The 25,405-nt window shown below is 33.7% G+C and overlaps 3 protein-coding genes across 3 annotated transcripts; 1 reads left to right on the plus strand and 2 right to left on the minus strand.

Moving 5' to 3' along the window:
- The first annotated feature begins 951 nt into the window (after positions 1-951).
- LOC128190630 (myb/SANT-like DNA-binding domain-containing protein 3) lies at positions 952-2,169 on the plus strand. The gene is made up of 2 exons (XM_052862747.1): positions 952-1,709; positions 1,896-2,169. Exons 1-2 carry the CDS (start codon positions 1,223-1,225, stop codon positions 1,904-1,906), a joined length of 498 nt encoding a protein of 165 aa, XP_052718707.1. The 5' UTR covers positions 952-1,222; the 3' UTR covers positions 1,907-2,169.
- A 60-nt stretch (positions 2,170-2,229) lies between these two features.
- LOC128187432 (putative nuclease HARBI1) lies at positions 2,230-3,322 on the minus strand. The gene is made up of 2 exons (XM_052857875.1): positions 3,095-3,322; positions 2,230-2,957 (listed from the first exon to the last, which is right to left on the minus strand). Exons 1-2 carry the CDS (start codon positions 3,320-3,322, stop codon positions 2,307-2,309), a joined length of 879 nt encoding a protein of 292 aa, XP_052713835.1. The 3' UTR covers positions 2,230-2,306.
- A 1,269-nt stretch (positions 3,323-4,591) lies between these two features.
- LOC128190628 (uncharacterized) lies at positions 4,592-14,313 on the minus strand. The gene is made up of 5 exons (XM_052862746.1): positions 14,217-14,313; positions 7,819-8,256; positions 7,460-7,587; positions 7,070-7,260; positions 4,592-6,027 (listed from the first exon to the last, which is right to left on the minus strand). Exons 2-5 carry the CDS (start codon positions 8,236-8,238, stop codon positions 4,670-4,672), a joined length of 2,097 nt encoding a protein of 698 aa, XP_052718706.1. The 5' UTR covers positions 8,239-8,256; positions 14,217-14,313; the 3' UTR covers positions 4,592-4,669.
- Between the last annotated feature and the right edge of the window lie 11,092 nt (positions 14,314-25,405).

Raw genomic sequence — 25,405 nt, forward strand, 5'->3', positions numbered from 1 at the left:
AGAATATTTCATACAAGTCAACTTAAATCAACATAAAGGTATCTTCATGCGAGATAAAATTGTGCGTTTTATTTTTTATACACTAGATTTCAAATTATGTTACCCCACCCCCATTATAACAACCATGTTTAAAACAAAGAAACATTACCCCATATTTTATTAAATTAAGACCAATTGTATGGCAAAAAAACTCCCCAAAAAACAACAAAACAATAAGTAACAAGAAAGTTATAATTTCTAAAAATCAAAATAGATATTTGTTGAGAAAGGTTTTGAATATTTCACAGGGAAAACATAAATGAACAGTAGGCATGTTCACGAAAGTATCTTAAGATTCGTCTTAAGACATGTCATAAGACATATCTTAAGACGAATCTTATGACCAATCTGAGACATATCTTAGGATGTTTCTCGAAGCTATCTCAGACGTGTCCTGTTCAAAAACAAAATACTGTTCTATACTTTGGAATGTATTTTTTCAATCAGAAAACATAATTTAGGCACATATATCATAAATAGAGTAAATAAGATCGTCTTAATATAAATTTTCACATAAGTTTTATATAAACTGTGCAGTGTGTTGAGCATTTGGTTGTTATTGATTTACGGTGTAAGCGTTGTAACGAAGCGGGGGAAGGGGTGTGAAAAGAATAATACATGTACACACACACACACACACACACACACACACACACACACACACACACATATATATATATATATATATATATATATATATATATATATATATATATATATATATATATATGTGATTCCTGTGTGTCTATTTCAACTTTACGAAAACTCCCGAACTTCATATTCTTCCCCATCCCTTTCCCACCCGATCTTGTGAGAGAGAGAGAGAGAGAGAGAGAGAGAGAGAGAGAGAGAGATTTCTTGTCAAACATTCACTACATTATTGTTCTTTTGGATTTTTTATCTGCCTTTAATGCAATAAATGTAAGTTATTGTCTTCAATGTTATGGAATTTTAACATGTAAATAAATACTTTTAAGAAAAGCTAATGTATGTAAATGAATGGTTCACACAGCAGTCAACATAGACTTGTAAAAGCAAGTGTACCTTGTTTATGTTTTTATATGATCAGCCAATGATATTGGTAATTGGTTTTAATTCGCACCAGTCTTAAATTATCCGTGCGTCCAGTTCTGTCCAGTGCCTATTCATTACATTATACATGTTAAGCGAGTGAACCATAGCCATGTCATCAAGAAAAAGAAATCCTTACTTTTCTGAGGCTGAAATTCAAATCATTCTCAAAGAAGGGGAGAAATGCAAAGGAGTCTTGTTTTCGAAACTTTCGACGGTAACGACAAACAACACAAAAAAGCGAGTATGGGAGGCAATTTGCGAAAAAGTCAATTCCTGCAACTCCTCCGGACATGCCAGGAATATGGATGAGATACAAAAGAAATGGACAACATACATGTCAGAAACAAAGAAAAAAGCAGCAAAACAAAGAAGAGAGCTAAAAAAGACTGGAGGAGGACCGCCGCCGGCTGATCTGACGCCTCTTGAGGAGTCGATGATAGGTATAATTGGGGACACGACCATTGACGGAATGCCTGGGGGTATTGATGTTGGAGGGGAGAAAGAACTCGGTACCGCAACCCCCGGTCCATCCAATATGAGCAAATCAGCTGATGTACCGGTAGTTGAGGCTGCATTGAGTCCTAGACTTGATCACGGTAAGTGTAAACAATTATCTAATTATTATTTTAATAAGATGTAATATTAAACATATATAGATAACAAGAGGTCGACGTTGTTTATATAACTATTTATTTTGATTTTGAAAATGCTTATACAATAAAATCAATGAAGAATCATTATGTAAAATGTAAATATGATAATTTTAATATTATTACTTTCAGAGCAGGAATAACGTAGCAGTAGACTCTCCACTCGTGTTAAACAGCCAGAGGACACTTATGGAGCAACTATTTTGCGTTTCCAAGAAGAATTAATGCAGATTGAAAGGGAGAAACTGAACGTTCAGAAGGAACTGCTAGAAATTGAAAGAGCTAAACTTTTAATCAAACAACAAAAACATCAAGTGTACCTCTCCAGCATGGGGGTAACTTTTACCAACGTTGAATAAATTCTTGCATCAGATTGACTCTCTGTGTTCGTTCGTTCTTTCTTTTTTTTTTCCCTTTTTTTTGCTTCATATAAAATTAGATAAAATAAATACAAATTGCTCACAAATTTTATTATACATGTATTTATGCATAATGGCGTATTAAAAACATATATCAATATGATAAAATAGATAATGTACAAATTTAAGCAAATCGTCTGTTGATGAGTCTGTTTCTCACTGTCACTCCGTCATTGATGGGACCAATGTACTGGGGGCGCCCATTTCGTCCTCTGTCACGGGCATCGACACAGTCCGCCGGAATGGGGACTCCATTGTTAATACACATGTTGTGCAGAACTGCAACAGCCACCGTAACTCTGCATGCCTTCGTGGGTGAATAAAAGAGAGATCCTCCACTTGTGTCGAGGCACCTAAATCTTGATTTTAGGACTCCGAAGCTGCGTTCCACGGTAATCCTTGTCCTGATGTGAGACGCGTTGTATCTCTCCTCCGGTCTGGTTGTTGGGTTCAGCACTGGAGTGAGCAGCCAAGGCCGCAGGGGATAGCCACTGTCCCCAAGGAGCCACCCCTCAGGAATTGCACCCCTCTCAAACATATCTTTCAACGCACTGTTTTCTAGAATGAAAGAGTCGTTTGTGCTGCCTGGCCATTTTGCTACAATGTTCACGAATCTAAGCTTTGAATCACACACAGCCTGCACATTAATGGAATGGTAGTTTTTTCTATTTACATACAAGTGTTCATCAAGAGATGGTGATTTTATTCTAATATGGGTCCCATCGATTGCACCTATGACATTTGGGAAGCCTGCGAGTCGTTTTGGGTAGGCATTTTAACATACTCAGGAGAAAGTCTCACTAAACAATCAGTAAAATCATTAATTATTCTAGACACGCTATGTCTGGATATTCTGTGCACATCACTTAGAACGGCTTGGAAGCTGCCGGAGGCGTAAAATCTCAAAGCTACCATCACTTGGAGCGATACGGGCAGTGGGCGTGACCTCAATGTAGGTCGTCTCAGGTCACGATTGAAGCGTCCACAAAGGTCTATTATAATATTACGGGGCAGTCTGTACTTACAGATGATATCTGTGTCATCTAGGTAATCAAGCGGGTTGTCGATATCTCGAAATATGCGCTCGCGGTGTAGGTTTGGGTTTCTTCTTTTTATGTAGTTGTAATAGGCGACAGCCATTTTTACTAGTTAAGACACCTGTTAGGATGTCTTAAAGTTAAGATATTTTTTAAGACATGTCCTAAAATAGGACGGCTTCAAGAAATTGAATTAGGACTAAGACGTGTCCTAAGTGATGTCTGAGACATATCTTAGACTTAAGATAGCTTCGTGAACATGCCCACAGGTGTTCAAATGCATACTCTCCATGCTTAAAATATCGTTTCACAATTAATCATTAGCAAGCAGAAAACATTCTCACGACCAAGTAATTGGATGTATTAAATAGCAAAAGTTATATTAGCCAAAATGCGCAAAAGCATGGCTCTACCTTGCTATAAGCGGAAACTTACTCAATCCGAAACTGTTATTTAGGCTCCGCTCACACAAATTTAAATTACATAAACCATACTATACAATATATTATTCTTTGTATCATAATTTTTTTTTTTCAGTGTAATAGTTTTAAACATTTTTTTTATGCCCAATTAGGTTTGCCATTATCTTGTGACTTGTTGATAAAAAAAAAATCCACTTGCACAACTAACTGGAAAAGGGTGATTTTATGTACATTAACGCTAATGTTGAAAATGATGTTCACATGTAGAACTGACTTTTAATGTTTTCAATATATTTTTATTTTTCATTTTTGACATTTTAAACAACGTGAGAATGGATGCGGACATATTTTGTGTGTTACAATTAGACTGTCCAAAGTTAGTTCTACTTTTAACGTAACCCGCGCGCGCAAGTTTAACCGGATTGGGGCCCAAACAAAACTCTATTAAAATTTGATTTTTGTTTAGTTTGATGATTCTAAAATATTATAATATTGTTAAATTTGAAATGTTTAGAGCACATTATGAACTATAAATCAGACACTAAATAGGATTATCAGGAAAGATCACTATTAAAGAGATTGTTTGAATATTTACTGTATTTGTATTGATGGAATTAAATAAAATCCTTTGTTTGAAAATGTTGTTTGTTTTACTTTCTTTATTCCCTTCTGGGTGGCCTTGGCATATTAAAACTGCTTCACGTAATGTTAAGAGTTACGAATTTAATATTTTCAACTTGCTTTCTGTCAAAGTCCCTTTTTCATATTTCAAAAGGTAACAAAAAGAATCATAAAATACAGGAAACAAACGACATTGTTCACATCACACACTCTTTAAAGCTGTTCTTCTTCGCAGGCAAATTGTATATTACATAGTCCTTTGTCAACAATGGCTTTAGACTCTGTAATTACATCTTCCTGATTTCTAAAACTGTTACAATCCATATGTATGAATGTCTGCAACTAATCTTTATTTATAAACATTAATATACATGTACATGTACAAGCCACCATGCATTTGTGTTAAATTAATAAACCCATGGCCATGCATTATCATTTCCGCAAACAAATGTCACGGGAGGTGAAGCGTCATCCAAAGAAGAATCAACCAGATTGTATGAAGACAGACTGACTGATATGGCTTCTTTGTACGAGTTTCTGTACAACGTGGGAGCAGCAGAGGAGATCTTGAAGGCTCCAGAGCAAGCCTTGTATTTCTGTTGACCGTTGACTGACGTCAGACACAGAGGGCGGCATGGCCGACCACAAGAATCGTACGAAGTGAACAACACTTCTCCTTCCCCGAATTCTGGATTCTTGATCCCGACTGCTGTCGTAGTGACAGACACTGGTTGTCTTTCGTCTATGATGGCAAACTCTTTGTAGTTCCCATAATAATCCAGGCCATCAGAGGCTACAAACACTTTTGAAGCACCTGAATGAGCTGTTTGGCAAACGTCGTTCTGAAGTTCGGAATTTCCAAGTAGGGTTGGGTCGGTTCCTTTGACATTTGGAGACCTAGTGTACACAATACGTACTGGTACATACACCCATCGCTTTTGATCGACTACTCCATCCAGTATAAAACTATTGGTAAAAGACCGTCCAATGGAACTTATCGACTGATGACTACCATGGTGCAATGATTCGTTCTTCGACAGGTGAGAAACGTCGCGCCTGAATCGAGCTTGAACTTCTCTGACTTGCATGCTGGCGGCCTGAATTTCTGGAGCCACTGGGGCTATTCCTAATCTATCCTCTTGGTTTCGAATATCCCTTAACGGTGCAGTGCGGAACTTTTCCCCTGCAGGGATTGGTCCGGCAGCCTCGGCTATCATTCGTTCTTCATTTCTCCTAAATGCGCCGGTACTATCGCCAAATGCAAATGCAGCAGATGGGGCAGCTGTTGGTCGGTTGCGCGACACGCAAACACCGTTTTGACAGTACAAATGAGGACTTCCGTTACACCGATTCCTACAGTTGGCAAATGGTTCATAAGTGACGAGGTTAGCAACAGCATCTGACATAGCATATCTATTTGTGATTTGATTAATATATGGGCGGAAATCAATCAGGTCATCAAATCCATGCCCAGGGGGAGTATTTACCGGATAATCTGTTTCCGGATTAATACCATTTTGTCTTTGCCTTTGTCGGAATGCTTCATAAACAGCATCGACATATGAATGGTGCATGTAAAACACCGGGTCGTAAGGTGCAGAGTTGGGCCTAGCAAGATGGCCTCCGGTCCAAGTATGGGGACCGTTGTGATGCCCTTCAAGGGTGAAGAAATACGCTGCTCCTTGTTTTGGTTCAGAAATGTCGTCGTATCTAGTTCGGCTCAAAACTGCATTATAACCAGTTTTTGTAAACAAAGCACCCTCACCTAAAACATAAGCATATTAAAAGTGTTTTTATAAAAATTATCAATGTTGTTTACTTGAATTATGCATACGGTGTATTGTAACGTCAAATGGTTGGTGGAAAACTACTGAACAAAACTTTGCACGGTCAAGTTTTCAATTAAAGTATCAAGAAAACTTTAAGACTTTACCTCTAATTTAAGTCATATGATATGATAAAATAAGCAATGTGCATTATTATAATCCTACAATTGGTATATTTAAGAATTCTACCAATTGCTAAGGTGGTATGCGACACCTGTCGATATTAGTGTGAATTAAAGTAAATAATAATCAAATATTTCACCAAAAAATATGTTTTAAATGTTTTTGGAAAAGAAAAAATTATAAATTAATGCCCCAGCGGTATTCGAACTCATGACTTACAGATTCATAGTTAACGCTCTGGCCCAGTGCGCTACGCGGTTAGGTAACAATTTCGAAAAAGAAAAAGTTAATAAAATTATGTTTGGTGTTATTGTTTATTTCGATCGGAAGTACGTCACAATAGGGAGGGTCCCATTCCACCTTAACATCTGGTATGAAATTTTAATATAATATTGTAACTTTTGGGCTATCATGGACACAATTTGAATTTGTTTCTCACACACTCGCAATAAAGTAATTTGCCTTAAATTTACACAGATAAATGGTATCTAAAAACAAGATAAGAGAATCAGTTACTTCTCTTGGTATAAATATTTTTAGATACATTTGTATTATTAAACCACTAGTCTTTTAAAAAAAAATTCCGAAGAGACCATTTATAATAGAAATATCACAATTTTGAATTGTGAATTGCTGAACATCTTTCAATATAATATTTCAATTTTGAATGATAAAAAGTCCACACAATTTTTGGAATTCTACTTAGAGATTTGAGTTTCAACTTGTGAAAGCACAAGCTATCGTGCATTTCAATCATGGAAGAGATACCGTCAGATGGAAACGTTCCATTAAAAAAAAACAAAGATAAATCTAGAGAAAAAGGTGAATGTACAGGTAGCATAGACACTGTGAACATACCTGTACCATAGTTTCTAATGATTGGACCGCCAAGAATTGTACGCATGCTTCGGAATGGTCCCGTCGTGACGACGCCATTCCCATTTCCAAAAAAATCGTCACTCCATAGGATGGATGCTGTTGGATCCTCCATATCGTGATCCAATCCAGATTCCCAGTAGGGAATTGGTGCACCGCAAGCTGTCTCAAGTCTGCAAAAAAAGAAGCCTTTAAAATGTGAGATTCAGAAAATATTTTTTAATTTAAAAAAATGTAACCTTTCACTGTGGTTGTATAAGATATGAAATTTTCTACATGCAGACATGATGCTTGCACTTTTTACAAAACCCAAGGATATTTCAACTTATCATACTCAAAGTTAACACAATCAACATTTAGAACTTAACTTACAAAAGTAAGTAGATCCTGTGCCATGGAGCGAATCCCGGTCCCCCGTGGGCAGTCCGGAGAGCTTGGCCGGAGTGGAATGCAGCTAATGTCTGGTATGTGTTTCTTCCCGTACTAGGATCTTCTACAAACTACAAAAAAAAAAAATAAAGTTCCTGAACGTTAAATTATTTATCGTAATACCGAATTGAAAATGTATTCTTATATGTTTTCGCATATTAATTGTATGTAAGAAAATAATAATTCAACAAAAACAATTTTTGAATTCAAGTTTTGAATTCAGTATAAATAATTAATTATTAACGTTTCGAAAAATGACAAAATCTTAATGAATAAAGAAATAAAAATAAATATAAATTCACCTGATTCTGGAGTCGCACTATGCAATCTGCGAATGGCTGATAGGCTCCGGGACTCCTCACTTCCCGTCTGTATCTTCGACCAATAGTTTGTCTTTTCGTACGTCTTCCGTTTTTATTTTGTCTTTCCATCTCCTCAACTTCTCGAAAAATTTGTCGGAATAAGCTATCTATATAGTTAATACCTTGTATTGTAATATTTGTACCACTCCAGACTTTCCCAGAGGCAATTTGCTGGTATTCAAAATTTCTATAGCAATATTGCTGAATTTGATGGGCAGCTTCAAATGATGGTGTCATGTTGTAAGAGCGGTATTCGTAACATTCTTGAAGACTTGCAGGAAACGGGATTGGTTCCAAAAGTGCCAAAGATAGTCCCAAGAATCCAACGCACAGGGAAACAAACAGAAGGCCTGGCATCATAGTTGCTTTTCTTGATTTCTGTCGAATACATGGAGGGATATTTACAATTATGGACTCAATATTTAGAAGATATTCCAGAATTGCTTTATCAAATTCCTGTATATTACACACAATTTAATTTGATAAAAATATTTTGCCTCTCATAACACGCTAACGCGCGTTTTTCAATTCTCTGCCAACCTGTTAAAACTACGCCAAAAATAAATCATATTACAATAATATATATGTAATGCCTATCCAAATATTTTGCCGGTACATTTGTACAATACAACGACATGCATTGGAACGGAATCAAAGGACATATATTTTCATTTTCCTGTGTCTTTGCCTGTGATAATACTACGTATCGATTTTGGACTATATAACTGATAAAGCCGAATTGAGGCGCCAGCGGGGTTGGCTTATTTATATTTAAATATTTAATCGCAAGATGGTTTAAAATTATATAAATATAAGTAATAAGGAATCATTCTTTGAATATTATGAGGTGATAATTTCGGTCGGGGCGTGATCAAATCTATCATAAAGCCCTTCGGGCTTTATTGGATTTTATCACGCCCCGACCAAAATTATCACCTCATGATACTCAAAGAATGATTTCTTATTCCTTATAACATTGCGTTTATCAGGATGGTCACGTGACGCAGAGGTAATCGGATGTGTTTTTCCTTGCTCTGTGTTTTTTGGCTCTTTTTTCTGGATTTACTGCGTAAACCCGGATCCTCTTGTGTGAAAATCGACAAGATTTATGTATGTATGTATGTATATTCCACTCTGGTTTTTTTGGCAACTTTAGATTTTTGAAGTTAGACTTTAATCCTATTATCTATCAAGACACTTGTGTTTACGGAACTGAGTAAAGCTCAGTCCTGAGTCTACTGTGTTATGTAGAGCGTTATTTAAAATCCCGCTATAGAGCCAGTCAATACTGTAAATACCGTTACAAACAACCAAGTATAACTACAATGGAAATGATTAAACCAGTGTATCTTAAAAACTCTGAACTCCCGCAAGACCATAATAACAGAATTTCTGACTATGAGTTGTCCATTGCCGCGTCTTCAAGCGCACCTGATCTAAAATGTGTTCAGAAGGATCGCGATCTGTGGAGGCTATACGTAAGCTCCCGAGAGAGTCGCAGAAAACTTGTCTGTGAAGGTTTGGAAATTAGAAACATAAACATACGAATCTATGACACAAACCCCTTTTCTGCGGGTCTATCAACTCCTGATGAACAAGTCCTGAAAATAACAGTAAAGGGGGTACCTCTGTCAGTTGATGACGATGAAGTCCTGAAAATGCTCAACAAATTCAATCTCAGTTTTAACAGTGATCTCAAATATGAAAAGATCCGACACCCAGAAACACATAAAATGACGGGTATTTTGAATGGAAACAGGTTCATTTATGTGAAAGCTTTAAGCGAAGGAACTTTCCTTCCCCGTACAAGTACATGCGCGGGTCTAAAGTGTTTCATTTATCATAGAGGCCAGCCCTCAAACAAACGCACCCCTTACTGTACCCAGTGCTGGGAAGACTCCCATTTCAAAAAACAATGTCCTAACAGCCCTAGATGTAAGGTATGTAAGGAAGAAGGACACACTCCGGGCGATCCAGCATGTAAGCATTACACAGAACCTGCGACAAATGTTGTGCCCTTCTCCGGGGAAAAAAGTTGTCTATCTAACTTCTTCCCTTGCGACATCTCTATCTTTGGTCACAACCACAAATCGGCCGAACACGCTTACCAATATGTAAAAGCCATGAGAAGTGGGGATGTACCACGAGCATCCGCCATCCAATCGGCTAAATCGGCTCTTGAGGCCAAAAAGATCTGCAACCTTGTCACCCCTTCACCGTTGTTCGCTGCTGAGCAGGTCTCCTTGATGACCGAGATCATAGAGGCCAAGGCTGTACAGGTGCCCGTTTTTGCCGATACTCTGAAAGCCGCGAAAAAATCAACAGTTTTTGCAGAGTCCACATACGACAACTTCTGGGCATCAGGATTAGACGTCATAGGAACAAGCCATACGAATGCTAAACACTGGCCCGGCAGGAACACCCTCGGAAAAATCCTAGCTGACATGTCTGCTCGCCTACGCGCTCGCTCGCCGTCGGTAAGGTCCGCATCAGCTTCGAGATCAAAGGGGAAAGAGTCAGGTCAGATGGATGTGTCACAGATGATACAGGATTATAAAAATGCTAGTTCTCGAAAAACCAGCGCAAAAAAGGCGCCAAACTCCGGATAGATCGATCATACTACCCCAAAGACTCACAGTAGCAATACCAATGATACCTCTTGTTTGTTTGCCTAATTATGTTTCTTTTATTACCATATATATGCAATATTATGTGAACTAATCAAAATGTGTGCACTAAAAATAATTTCGGTTAACGCTCGAGGTTTAAATTTAAAAGAAAAAAGAGAAAAACTTTATAGCTGGATATCAGACACAAATATAGACACATGTTTTTTACAAGAAACACACTACATTGAAAAAAACGAATTCCAGTACAATTGTAATTGGTCAGGAAAATCAATTCATGCATTTTCAGATTCCAACTTTAGCAGAGGAGTTTCAATTTTATTTAAAAAAAACACACATGTAGAAATTATAGATATTCATAAATCAGTAGATGGTAGAAAACTACTTGTCAATGTCAAGGTTAATGAACAAAACATTACTTTGGTTAATGTTTATGCTCCAAACAAAGAATCGAGTAGAATAGATTTTTTTAAAAGATTGAAGACCTATATTAACATTCATAAATTATATGAGTCTCATGTTATCCTTTGTGGAGACTTTAACTGCAACATGAATAACATGAATGATAAAAGTACTAAAATTCTCAAAGAATGTTTACAAATTTTAGACATTACCGATTTATGGTTTGACAAACACAAAGATTTAAATGGATTTACATGGTGCGATGCATCTGATACACCAAGAAGTAGAATAGATTTTGTTTTTGTAAATAATGACCTGCTAAATCAATTTAGAAACATCTTAATTAGAAAAATCCCTGGTACCCATAGCAACGGTACAAGGATGTCAGATCACAGAGCGCTTAAATTTGAACTTAATATTTATAATAACCAACGAGGAAAAGGATACTGGAAAATGAATGTTTCAATTTTAAATGAAGATGATTTTAAAAAGAATATTATTCAAATAATAAGAGATACAGAAAAATTACAAAAATCATGTGTTGAAAAATGGGAAACGCTTAAAGAAAGGGTCAAAGATTTTTCAATAAATTATTCGAAAAACCGTCAGAAAACACTGAAACAAAGTATTTTGAATATTGAAAAAGAAATATCAGAAATCGAACTTCTACCTCATCACCTAATAAATATGAATAGAAAACGAGAATTGGAAACTCAATTAAGTTACCTTATCGATAAAAAAGCAAACGGTGCACAAATTCGATCTCGTGCTAAATGGATCCAAGAGGGTGAAAAAAACACCAATTTTTTTTTAGGACTAGAAAAAAAACATCAATCAAACAATGTGATAAATGAAATCGAAACAGAAAAAAAAGAAATTCGCTCTTCCACCAGTGATATTTTAGGAGAAATGTGCAGATTTTATGAAAAGTTATACAATTCTAACTCAATACCCGATAACATGTCGAATACATGGAGGGATATTTACAATTATGGACTCAATATTTAGAAGATATTCCAGAATTGCTTTATCAAATTCCTGTATGTTACACACAATTTAATTTGATAAAAATATTTTGCCTCTCATAACACGCTAACGCGCGTTTTTCAATTCTCTGCCAACCTGTTAAAACTACGCCAAAAATAAATCATATTACAATAATATATATGTAATGCCTATCCAAATATTTTGCCGGTACATTTGTACAATACAACGACATGCATTGGAACGGAATCAAAGGACATATATTTTCATTTTCCTGTGTCTTTGCCTGTGATAATACTACGTATCGATTTTGGACTATATAACTGATAAAGCCGAATTGAGGCGCCAGCGGGGTTGGCTTATTTATATTTAAATATTTAATCGCAAGATGGTTTAAAATTATATAAATATAAGTAATAAGGAATCATTCTTTGAATATTATGAGGTGATAATTTCGGTCGGGGCGTGATCAAATCTATCATAAAGCCCTTCGGGCTTTATTGGATTTTATCACGCCCCGACCAAAATTATCACCTCATGATACTCAAAGAATGATTTCTTATTCCTTATAACATTGCGTTTAAATTCTGAACTAGATTTATCCCGATTTATCTTAAATTTTTAGTAGTCTTGGTAATAGGAAATTAATTTATAGCTATAACAAAAGTTAATACACATTCAATATTAAAACCTCATAAAATTTATTTCTTAATTCAACTTAAGTCATCCTAGTCTGATGACCGATCATGTACGTATGTTAATTTCAAACTCATCGTTACCAAATTTGAACAGCAGTAATACCGTGAAAGTGTATATGCCTATATGTTATTTATAATCATTCCTGGAATTGGAACAGCCAGCCTCGCCGTAAATGGTGATTGTTGATCTCAAGCAGACGAAATCACGAGAAGACACTTAATATTCTTTTTAGTGAATTAAATAATGTGTATTGTTTATTTTCTAAAATAAAACTTTTAAATTTTTTATATTTATAAAGTTGTAATTTGTTTGCTGACAATTAAACAGACACAACTTTACATACATGCATTTTATTGACAGTGTTTATCTTTGAAATTCCCGTTCTATAAATAGTGTTAAATCAGAACAGATGAAAAAATTAGATCCGGCAAAAATTTTATTGATGCAGGTATCAACAATTTTTTTTCGACCAATCAGAAGCGCCAATATCTTATCAAACTTACAAATGTTAAATGATATCCGAAATGAACACAAATTTGGTTCAATTTAAAAAAAGAGTTAACTGTCTAAATTGCTGCTTTCAGAATAAATCATTAACAGGACTCTAAAGACCCGGCCTCCCTTTTCAAAAATAATCGATTTTGCATAGCTGGGAAAATTAAGGTCAAGTGCATATGGACGGAGGAGACAATTATTCTGTCGTCAGTCCGCATAGGACTTTTCGTACCTTGCTTTCCTGTGACCCAAGCTTTCAACCTTGCTATTTTAAAAATGCATCGTTTGCTTAAAATTTCTAGACACCAAATGACTTTCATGGTATAAAATATAGCATAATAATGCAAAATTCATATTTATTATTTAATTCTTGAAGGTCCAATGCATGATATTAATTACTCACTTAATTTTGGATCCTCACCTTATTTTCTTTTAAATCCATAATCCAATTACAAAAAATGACTCTTTTTTCATTTTCATACTTTGTTATTGTTTAGTTTTTCATCGAATAAATTAAAATAATTGTTTTTCGTGTACTCTGAAAAAGACTTTCTACTTTTTAGGATAATACGTCTGTATTATATTTTGATATCTTTATGTCCAAAAGATCGAACAATTTATCAACATATGCCATATTGGAGGATGTTTTCTTTTCCCATCTTTTGTTTTTACGCAGTTAAATATCGTGAATCAAACTGGTTATTTTCTAATTTGTTTAATAAAAGATTATAATTTAAAAAAAAGTATATATATATTTTTGCATTTCGGTAGAATAGAAACGAGACTCTTAGATATCTAAAAAGAAGTGAAAAAGTTGTCCGCATTTAAAAAAGTAATTTGATGAATACAATTTAATTTCGGTATATCATTCTTTTGATAAAATATGTGTATAGAAGTAGTTAAATAATTAATCTGACACTTTAATACGAAACAAGAACTAGAAATTGTTCGTTTTTTCTAACAGGATTTTATACGAAACATTTACATTAAATCACAGTTTAGCTATATAAAGTATCAATACATCTTTGTAAATTTGTTTTGCCTGTGTTTTACTCTAGCATATATTTAAACTTTATTTCATATGATATGTATAATTTAAAATATACATTGTCGGCAATTTCCGTCACTTACCTCCGCGACAAATCCTCCCCTTCTGACACTATAATAAACTCCTGTAGGACTTTATAGTTTAGTCGAGGACTTTTATGCATGAACCGGTCCCCTGTCGTCGATCAGTCCATGGAACAATGCGTTTTATTTATATAGGACTATTTGTTAGGTTGGATACAAAAATGATAAATTATTCTTGAATTATTCTTGAATTTAGAAATAATTCTTGGAATTTCCAGTCTATTTTCAAAACAAATTTGCGAATCGTCCTATTTTTTTTTTTATTTAAAGTTCATTTCTGGACAACGGAAGATAACATGCATGTGACTTGTGTGGTTTTTCAAGTGCTCCACTAAAATCAAATTTAAACTCAAAAATCAAATTCTTTGCCATTGGTGCCAAGAAGTAATAAATAAAACAGTCCATAATCTTCTATCTCAAAGGCATCTCACTCATCCGTTTCCCAAGTTATCTCTTTGTTAAAGCAATATTTCACCGTTGGTCGTACACATGTAGTATTCTATGTCAGTAATAAATCCAAGAACAGTTAATAAACTCAGAAAGAGAAAGATCTCGGTATATGAACGATTCTTTATTCCCCACATAAAGTGTGCAACAAGGTACTGTTTTATCAGGATTCCTCTTATAATATGTAAATATTGTGAAAATTTGGTATTGAACAATGTAATTGAAGGAATCATTAAAAATTAAGCGGGTTGAGAAATTTTTTGCAATGCTTGCTACTTTCATACCTGCATTGACCACCAAAGAAAGCATAGCATTGTTTAAATAACTCCTTATTATAATAAAACGATAAAACCTTTATACAGGCACGTAAAAGGGTGGATAAAACAAGAATTCAGACAGAAAAACCGCCTTCGGCTCGGGGAATATTTCACTTCTTGGGTAGCCAAATTATAGTATTAAGCTCAAAAACAGCTATAGTTGTATATTATTATATGATTGATTTATCTACAATACAAAACAAAGTATGAAGGTCCAAAGTTCTTTATCTAAACATTGCGGCATAAAAAGATGACAATTGGATACAATTAAAACAAATACAGGTAAACAACACGCATGCAATAATCACATATCAAATACATAAAATTTGGACATAGCTGGCTCAGTCACCCATGTTTAAGTAGAGAGGCTTACTGGATTGAAGAATCCTCATGGATGAATCTTTCCGATGTATGAGACATCGCCACAAGTTAATGGTTGAACCGAACAAGACAGAGTTGGAAGATCCACATGGTAGAAATTCCCCAGTACGTGTGTACTGCAACAACGGAAGTTGTAAACTCAGCTATAAAATGTACAACAATGCAAGTTTTAGCTGATTGTAAATTTATAACAATAATAAGGCTGACAAATAAGAGTACTGCAAGTGCTGAACCAGTTAGGCATTACCATGGCCTACCTAGGAGAGAGGCGGGGATGGTGATATATAGCTTGGCACTGACGCTGTCCGGGACCATCGAAAGATAAGGAGTCACGTGGCCTGTTTACCAAAGACCGATGTCAGCATTCCCCATTATAAATCTCCGTAAGAAATCAGTTTTTGTTCCTGTGACAAAGTGTTCACACGAATGAAATTATGTTGGATATTTTCCATTCAAATGTAAGTTTATTTTTATGAAAAATCTTACAAAAGTGCTGCATAAATATCTTGAGACAGACTATAGGATTATTACAGATCTTAGAATCAACTCCTCCAGATCAAAATTGTATTATGAGCTAGGTCGGGATAAGTTGTCAAAAGAAGGGAAGTCCATAAATTAATCTTGCTTTACAAGATGGCTAATGGTATAGTGCCAAATTACTTACAAAATCTTTTAGAACCTTGTATTCTACCTGATATCACTTATTCCTGGAGAAATCATGATGGTCTTACTTTGGTCATTCCATAATCTAGAACTACATCTTATTTAAGAAGTTTTATTCCTTCTACAGTTACTAGTAAGCTGTGGAATAAAAATCGACATCAGAAGTTTCCCAACATTGTCTTCTTTTTCAACAATATCAACAAACAATGTTTCAATACTCCAAAAAAACTTTTTAATTTTGGGAATCGCAGAGAAAATATTATACATTGTCAATTGAGAAACAATGCTAGTAGTTATAATGGAGACAGTTTTGATAAAAATATTCGTGACAATTCAATCTGTGAAAATTGTGGCTATCAGACTGAAAATGTATATCTCTGATTGGTTCATATCCAACAATCTAAACAAAAAAATAAAAACATTAGAACGTTTTATTCACCTGCACGTGACCTAGAAGGTCAATATAACATTTTATTTTCTCTATATTGGACAAAAATAGATCTTCCAATGAAATATCGCGTTTCTCAGTTTGTTCGGCTATGGCTTCAAACTAAAATCTTCGCTTGATACATGTAACACTCAATGAGATACGTCTGTATAAATTCGTCGGTGATCATAATATAATTATTGCTGGTTTTTTTTTCGATCATTACGATGATTTAGCTAACGGGTAGCTAAATCATCGTACTGACTTCAAAAACAGCAAATAATTGTACATGTATATTGTATTATAAGGTATGTTCAAATCTAATCAGTATGTTTGGCTATGGCTTCAAACTAAAATCTTCGCTTGATAACTGTCTGTATCAATTTGTTGCTGAATCATGTAATAAAACAATTATTGCTTGGTTTTGTTTAGATCAATACAATAATTAAGCTACCCTCGAAGTACACTATACCTCACCTTCGGCTTGGTGAATATTTCACTTCTCGGGTGTCTAAATCATCGTATTGACCTAAAAAAAAAACCAGTCATAATTATATAATATTTATAATGTTTTCCAGTGTGACGCTATACATATAGTTTTTGCACAGACTTATATGTCCATACCTAAACTCTCTTATCGAATAAGTCACCCAAACACAAAGATACATGAAGATGGAAGAAATTGTCATCCATGTTCGGATCCAGAATTATTCGATGGTTATTTTGAGTTTGCCAGGGAGGATTGGGGTCCGAGGCATATTTTTTTTCTCCCCCTCCCCTTTTAGAACTGCGCATGTCATCTATTATGACGACAGGAAATAATGATAGAATAAAAAATCAGTAAAGGGGAGATCACTTTTACACAATTCATAATAATTATTATATTGATCTCTCCAGAGAACATTCAGTGGGTTACCTTTTTACTGATGCTTCAGGGTCAGTAGGTTTTGCTGCTGTTTTGGGGTGAAATAAACTTGTTTGCATTTATATGGGACAATACTTTAAAACATTATCAAATAGTAATCATTCCAAAGAAAGTATATTTGTATAGTTAAATATATAATTAAATGCGACCAGTAGGTTAAAGTTTATATGAATATTAAATGTATATTGATTGTCATGTATATGTCTATGAGCTGTACAGCTGTTGACCAATAAACAATTCAAAAAAGTGACGTCACACCTCTCACAGAAGAAGACAGATTACGTGTTGATTTGGTGTTAAGTTATGCTTTTGCTCGCTTATAAAAAGGTATGCCTCGTTTATCTCAATCAATCCCATCATTTCCAAAACTAGAATGTTTACAGCACAAAATTTACGAAGTCAACGTAGAGTGGGTCGACCTTTTGAATTAAGTTAGCTGCTTGGTCCTGTTTTGTAGGCTTTTAAATGATGATTTATATGCTAAGTATGTGTGTTATAATAAACATTGCTGTAGTTTTCTCGGTCAGCTTATCTATATTAATGAAAAAATGATTTACAAAATTAGATAAACTGCTATCGCGTGATTTCGCCTCATATTAAAAAATTCGCCCCTGACATCGATGATTTTATTACGACTTCGCTATAAATAAAGGTCATAATGTTTTGGCAAATCTAACATGAACCTGTATACATTTTGTTCACTTACATTTCTGAAGTTTGTTTTTTTTTTTAATTATTTTTATTTTATTTAAATATTTCTAACTTTGAAAAACGACCGATTCTGCTGGTATAAATAGGCGAAAGTCTATAACTTTGTAAGATAATTGGTTGGTGTGCAAAATGATAATGTATTAGCCAAAAAATTGACCAATTAATCATAAAATTCATTGTTCTCTACGAAATAAAAAAAATAACTTCAAAAAATCGAATTGATTGGTGTTGAAATTTAATTTGTCTGCATGATTTTTTACAAATAGTAAGTGGATAGTTGTTTAAAGCATTTATGTAAAATTCATAACACACACCCCTCTATGTGTAGTGTGTTCGAATTAATTGTTTCTACTGCAATGAATAAAACTATGACAAAATTATGGCATGTCAAACGTTGCAATATTCGATCTATTCCAGTTGTATCATATAAATATTTATTCGCATTGTATAGTTTTCTATTTGTATTGTGTAATTTTCCATTTGTATTCTATAATTTTCCATTTGCATTGTATAAATTTTATTTGTATTGTATAATTTTCAATTTGTATTATATAATTTTTCATTTAATTGTATAATTTTCCATTTGCATTGTAAAATTTTAATTTGTATTCTATAATTTTCCATTTGCATTTTATAAATTTCATTTGTATTGTAAAATTTTTTTTTGTATAGTATAATTTTCCATTTGTATTCTATATTTTTTATTTGCATTGTATGAATTTCATTTGTATGTATAATTTTTTTATTTGTATTCTATAATTTTCCATTTGTATTCTATAATTTTCCATTTCTATTCTATAATTTTCCTTTATATTCCAAAATTTTCCATTAGTATTGTATAATTTTCAAATTGTATTGTATAATTATACAATACAAACAGGAAATTATACAATACAAATGTAAAAGTATACAATACAAATAGGAAATTATACAATACAAATGAAAAATTATACAATACAAATAGAAAATTATACAATACAAATGAATATTTATACAATACAAATGGAAAAGATCTTATATTGCAACATTTCATATGCCCTAGAAAATTGGATTTGTGTAGTTTGTGTTTCATTATGCGCAGTCCTCGGCTTTAGGATGTATTCCTTACTTAATTGATGTGCATTCAAGAATGATAATTTCACGAGATTTTATTTCACTGCATTCTAAAATGACATTAAGTGTTATTCCAATTATGCTTGATTTGGCTTGACAAATAAGTAGCACTGGACCCTATACAGTAAAATTAAAGATTGGTCTGTTTACATCCACCAAGTAATTTTTAAAGTTAAACTGTTTGCCTTGGAATAATGAAAACGCTTGTCTTGTCTTTTTTGAATATCATTAAGGTAAAGAAAACTCTGTATGTCCCCGAGGTTTGCTCTTTATATGGGCTAGGTCAAATCGGAGTTACATCGGGAAAAATGTTTTTAAGAATCATATTAACTTACAAGATACAAATTAGACCATAGAGAAAAAATAAAATATATTTTTCATAAATCATGAACACTGTATGTTAGCAACGTCATTACAAAACGCGTCAAAAAAAAAGAAGAAGAAAAAAAGACAACAATTCAAGATAACGAAACCCAACAATCCGTATAGTTATATATTAGTTTTGTTGTTTATCAAGTGCTGAATTTAAATATAAGAGAATTTGAAATGAATCTCACTTTAGCACAAACGCACTGACATTTTACTACAGGATCCATCATGGAATGAAAATAGAACAGTCTCGCAATAACATTCTATTTTCTTTCTTTTCTTTTCTTTTTTGTGGTTTACTGTTTGTAAAAGGGCAAAGCATCTTACCACTTGATGTATCTCGGGGTTAGGGGCGAAATTGGGTCAATGTCTCTTTTTTCTATTTCTTGTCAATAAACAATGACTGTATCTCTACAGTTGGTACTGTTTTGTGAAGTAAGTAAATCTAAGGATCGACCTCATAAAGTCGATACATAAAGTTGACACGCGGGTATCTGTTTATCATCAAAACACTATAGAATAGTTTTTATTGTGGCATAGGGTATTAAAATGAAATATTTTTATCACAAAGTATTATCTTTGGGAATCAATTCTTCTACAGCCAAGTATTGGGCAAGGGATTTTACATTACAAATGTTATTGACCTGAAAAAATTAAACATAGCTACTAGTATATATATATATATATATATATATATATATATATATATATATATATATATATATATATATATATATATATAAATAAAAGCACTAAAAATAACCAACGACACGAACAATAAAGTAAAATATTGTCACATTTTCGGGACAACCCGTCCCTTCTTCAGGACAACAGAATAAAAACTATATATGAAAGAAGAAAAACATATACAAAACTAACATTAAACTAAAAACTAATTAATATATAACAAACTAAAAATGTGTAAACACCGGATCGAAACGTCGCAGCTACATCTTTGTATTAAAGATTTCAAGACCGAGAAAGAAAAATCTCGCCCGACGCAGCGGACGGTCTGTGAAGAAGTGCTAGAAGATAACGCGAACGAATTAATTTGCTAATTGGGGGATGATGTTAATTAAGTTGTACTAGTAAGATAATTCGTAGTGAAGGTTTGTAGGGAAGATAGGCTCTGTAAAAGGCTTCAAAAATAAGAAAGAAATAATAAAGAAAATAAAATGGATAAAAAACAATTAATATATATATATATATAATATATATATAATTAATATATATATATATATATATATATATATATATATATATATATATATATATATATATATATATATATATATATATATATATATATATATAACACTGAATGGAATCAAAAACACTAGGCATCTTTAAAGTGTCGGATCTAATATATAGATACTTAGCCAGTAAACTGAATATATAAAGTGCTTTATATATATATATATATATATATATATATATATATATATATATATATATATATATATATATATATATATATATATATATATAAAGCACTGAATAGAATCAACAACACTAGGCATCTTTAAAGTGTCGGATCTAATATATAGATACTAAGCCAGTAAACTGAATATATAAAGCACTAAAAATGGCTAACGACACGAACAACAAAAATTGTCAAATTTTCGGGACAACCAGTCCCTTCTTCAGGACCAAAAAAATAAATTACATGAGTAAAAAACAGAGAAAACAAAATCTAAAGCTACTACTAAACTACTTCAGAAACTATAAAAAAGAACAGCTACATTAGAAACATCTTTCGTTCACACTCTTAAAGAAGGTTTTGATACTGCCGCCGATCGCTCTAAAGTAATCAATCGACTGCCAACTTCACGATTAAGTAAATTAGCTACTTAAAATTGACGTTCGAGTTAATAAATGAAAATTTGAACCCCCGTTATTAACTCGTAGGGCACTTATGATTAAGACTCGAATTTTTGATTAAAAAGAGATAAAAAAAAAATTTTAAAAAATTAAAAATAAGAAATTATTAAAAAGTGATTAACAAATAAAAGGTAGTAAAGAAAACTAATAGCGTTAACTGAAAGAGGCGCAGTTGACAGATTTGATGAAATTACTATGTGGGTGTCAGGTGATGTATGGCTATGAGACGTTCATTTTAGTGAAGTCCATTTGTTTGTTCATGCCATCAGGTCTGCATGATTTGAGTCTGTGCATCCAGAACTTTTCCTTGCTTTTCCTCTCCGCGTCTGTCCAATGAGGATTATGGTCAATAACCAATACTGTCATGTCTTCCCATTTGTGGCCACTTGTATTAAAATGTTCCCCGACGGGCTCCTTGACTTTTTTGGTCTTTATGGTAGAGCGGTGGTTATTGATCCTTCTGCGGAGGTCACTTGTTTCACCAACGTATTGCTTAGAGCAGACTTTGCAACTGATGAGATAGATGCAGTTGTCTGTGCGGCAAGAAGTGTTGCCAAATATCTTGTAGGTGCGACCCGTGATGGGGCTTTTGAAACTGTCCGCGTTGGTGCTGTGTTTGCATAAAAGGCATCTGGCATCGGAACATGGCATATGTCAACGGGTTGTCTAATCTTGCCATCACTACCATGTCCTTTAAGTTCCTCGGGGGTTTAAACGCAGCCATTGGCTGATCCCTGAAAAGATCAGCCATTCTTTCGTTAGTGTAAAGAATGGGCAGATTATTTCTAAGGATGCTGTTGAGGTTCTTAAGGGCGGGGTGATAGGTAGTGACAAGTGGAACCCTGCTTTTGTCTGTTTTCTCTTTGTATTGTAAAAGGGTTTTCCTGTCTTTTGTAATAATCTCATCAATTGCAGATTGAACTGTGTGGGCTTTATAGCCTCGATTACACAGATGGGATTTTAATATTCTGCTCTGTTCTTCAAAGATTTCATTAGCAGAACAGATTCGTCTGATTTGGGTTGTTTTAGGAATTCCTGTAAAAGTATGGGGAGGGTGGCAACTCGATGGCTTGGGGTAGAGGTGAGAATCAGTAGGTTTTATTTCAATTTTAAAGAATAGAGTGAGAAAGCAATTAAGAAAGAATTCGGACGCATATATATATATATATATATATATATATATATATATATATATATATATATATATATATATATATATATATATATATATATATATATATATAAAACGGAAACTAACAAAAATATGATTAAACATTGTGCATCATACTAACGTTTAAAGTGCTATTTCTCGCGCTTGCTCGGGATATTATCTAGTAGATACATTTTCAACCATTTAACTTTTTATACCAAAAGATTCATAATAAAAAATCAATGCTTTTACTTTTCAGCTATTTTATATTTCTCGCAAACAAAAAACAAAGTTACACCGATTTAAACAAAATTATTTGGTTATCAACCGGTAGATGTTTTTGGGCGGTGAAGCAGTTTCATTAATCGTTATTTATAGAATAAAGTGCTCTTTTTGGTGATTCATACGGGATATGAAGGTGGAAACATTGCAGAATAAATACATAGCACGCCGAAGCGTGTTATGTAATTTTTCAGCAATGATCGCTACCTTCATAATCAGCGTGAAACATCAAAGAAAGAGTTTAATTGCTGCAAGATTAAAAGATAATTTAATTATGGTCGTTTTATTATTGTTCTTAAAATTTATCATTTAGGTCATTTTGACATCTTAACAATGACCTGAATGCATAATGGTATGAAAACCTTCTGGAATTTAGAACTGCAAACACAAAATACTTAACATTTAACTAAGTATAAAAACATTAATTTAATGCCCGAGCAGTCAATAGACCAGAATTTTCCCGCTTGGTGCTGTTGTTCAGTGTGAACACACTGAGCCGTTTCCTGCACCTCGGGGAAAATATTCTGGTCTATTGACTACTCAGGCATTGAATTATTGTTTAATATTTACATCTGCCGAATATGATCACTTTATTACGGGCACTAATTGTTCATTCATAACTCTAATAGAAACTAACAGGACTAAAATCTACACGCCCCGTTTATCGATTGGTCGAAACCTACAGCGACTAAAACTTACGGGAAACTAACAGAACTGAAATCTACACGCCCCGTTTATCGATTGGTCGAAACCTACAGCGACTCCAACTTACGGGAAACTAACAGAACTGAAATCTACACGCCTCGTTTATCGATTGGTCGAAACCTACAGCGACTTAAGAAAAATCATGGTCTACATGAAATGGTGGTAATCATGCAGGTGTCAGATTCCTGTAGAAAACGATTTGGCTGTTCCTTTTACCTAACGTACTGATGTATACCGTAAATCTGGAAATTTTTACCGTAGATAATTTTTTTAGCTAATTTGCGCGTGCTTTGCATTCGCAAAAATTTTTTTCCTAAAAATTAATCAACAACAAATAAAAGTAATAAAACTTTTGCCGAAGGCTTGTCTCTTCTCCTTACTATATGAACAGGTGTCCGTAAGTAGTGGTCATTTAAAACCCTGTTTATATAACCAGCGTGTGGAGAAGGACTTCACTCAAAATCGGTATTTTCGGTTGACTGGTAGCCTCATGTCTATCTTAAGTGTACATGTATACTGATAACACTGCATACATGCGTGATTTATTCATAGATATGTATCGGCTTTACACAGAATGTAGCGTTATTTTTTTTTTACCTCATTCAATTTGTACATAACATGTATTTTGAATTTCTCCCTGAATGCCGCCATTTTCTTCTCATTCTCGCTCGCTTGACACAGGAAAACATCACCTGTGTTTGACACGTGACCCTCCGATTCTTGTGTGGTGTACACAAACCGTTGAATGTGAAGGTGTGAACTGCTAATTGGGATAATTATCTCGCTATAAATCCGTATCAAGATACCCCTTTAGGTAGTTTTGTTGCATTTGATGCTGTTATTGTATATATCGGTAATTTGAACAAGATATAAATTGCAGACATCAACTCTCACATGATACTATATGAAGTTGGTAAACATATACGATTCGTGAGAAAATTAGAGGCGGTGGTAATATGTCCGAAGGTTAGCTAACATTGTGCATATCAGTATGTTGACATTTAATATTTGATTGCTTTTTGGGAGTTGATTTTAATCAACTCTCCTATGCAGTTACTCAGACAAACCGAAAGTGAAACAGTGTTTGGACCTCAGCACAAATGATTGCTGCTGATAAGACTTAGTTCTTGAAAATAATTGATAAATTCGATGTAATGTATGCTAAAGCATTGTTTTTAAAGGAAACTTATTTATAAATACCGTGAAAATAGTCAGATTTTAAATGGTACGAACAATTGAAATATTTTTTGTAGTCGTGTGTATTCCTACGCCAGAGTTCAATATAGTCTCGTTCAACTCGACGCTCGGATGTCTCCGTAAATCCTTGTCGGAGATTTACGGTGTCAGTCGAGCGTTTGGTTGAACGAGACTAGAGTTCAGAATTGCTTGGATCCCTGCAATTTTCGAGAAATATTTCTATTACTGATGCATAGTTTGATTGAAATAATTTTATCTTTAAATATTTTTTAACATGATTCATATGGGGGTTTCTCGTCATTCTTGTCGAAAAAGTCCAAAAATTCATTTATAAAAATGTGCGTTATTCAAATCAAATTAGAAACAGTACATGTATTTACATGTAATTGTCATGAAAAATAACATATCATTGATTTTTAAAATAAATAAACATCGACAAAATCAACTCCCATCAGTTCTTCAGTACTTTGATTATTTTTAGCGCCGATGACAATTCGCAAAAATTTAAAACGTAAAAATTAATCAATTAATCACCATTTACATGTAGTCAATTTATCTTACATTTTACAATCAATTTATTAATTTGTTAAAAGAAAGATAGATGTAAATATAAACAATTAA

This window comes from Crassostrea angulata, chromosome 6 (genome assembly GCF_025612915.1).
Source record: "Crassostrea angulata isolate pt1a10 chromosome 6, ASM2561291v2, whole genome shotgun sequence".
NCBI classification, from domain to species: Eukaryota; Metazoa; Mollusca; class Bivalvia; order Ostreida; family Ostreidae; genus Magallana; species Magallana angulata.

Coding starts and splice junctions, on each gene's coding strand:
- LOC128190630 (XM_052862747.1), top strand. CDS start 1,223: ATGTCATCAAGAAAAAGAAATCCTTACTTTTCTGAGGCTGAAATTCAA.
- LOC128187432 (XM_052857875.1), bottom strand. CDS start 3,322: ATGGCTGTCGCCTATTACAACTACATAAAAAGAAGAAACCCAAACCTA. Junction 2,958..3,094: donor CCGTATCGCTCCAAGTGATG/GTAGCTTTGAGA, acceptor TGAGTATGTTAA/AATGCCTACCCAAAACGACT.
- LOC128190628 (XM_052862746.1), bottom strand. CDS start 8,238: ATGATGCCAGGCCTTCTGTTTGTTTCCCTGTGCGTTGGATTCTTGGGA. Junction 7,588..7,818: donor TAGTGCGACTCCAGAATCAG/GTGAATTTATAT, acceptor TTTTTTTTGTAG/TTTGTAGAAGATCCTAGTAC. Junction 6,028..7,069: donor CATTAGAAACTATGGTACAG/GTATGTTCACAG, acceptor CTTATGTTTTAG/GTGAGGGTGCTTTGTTTACA.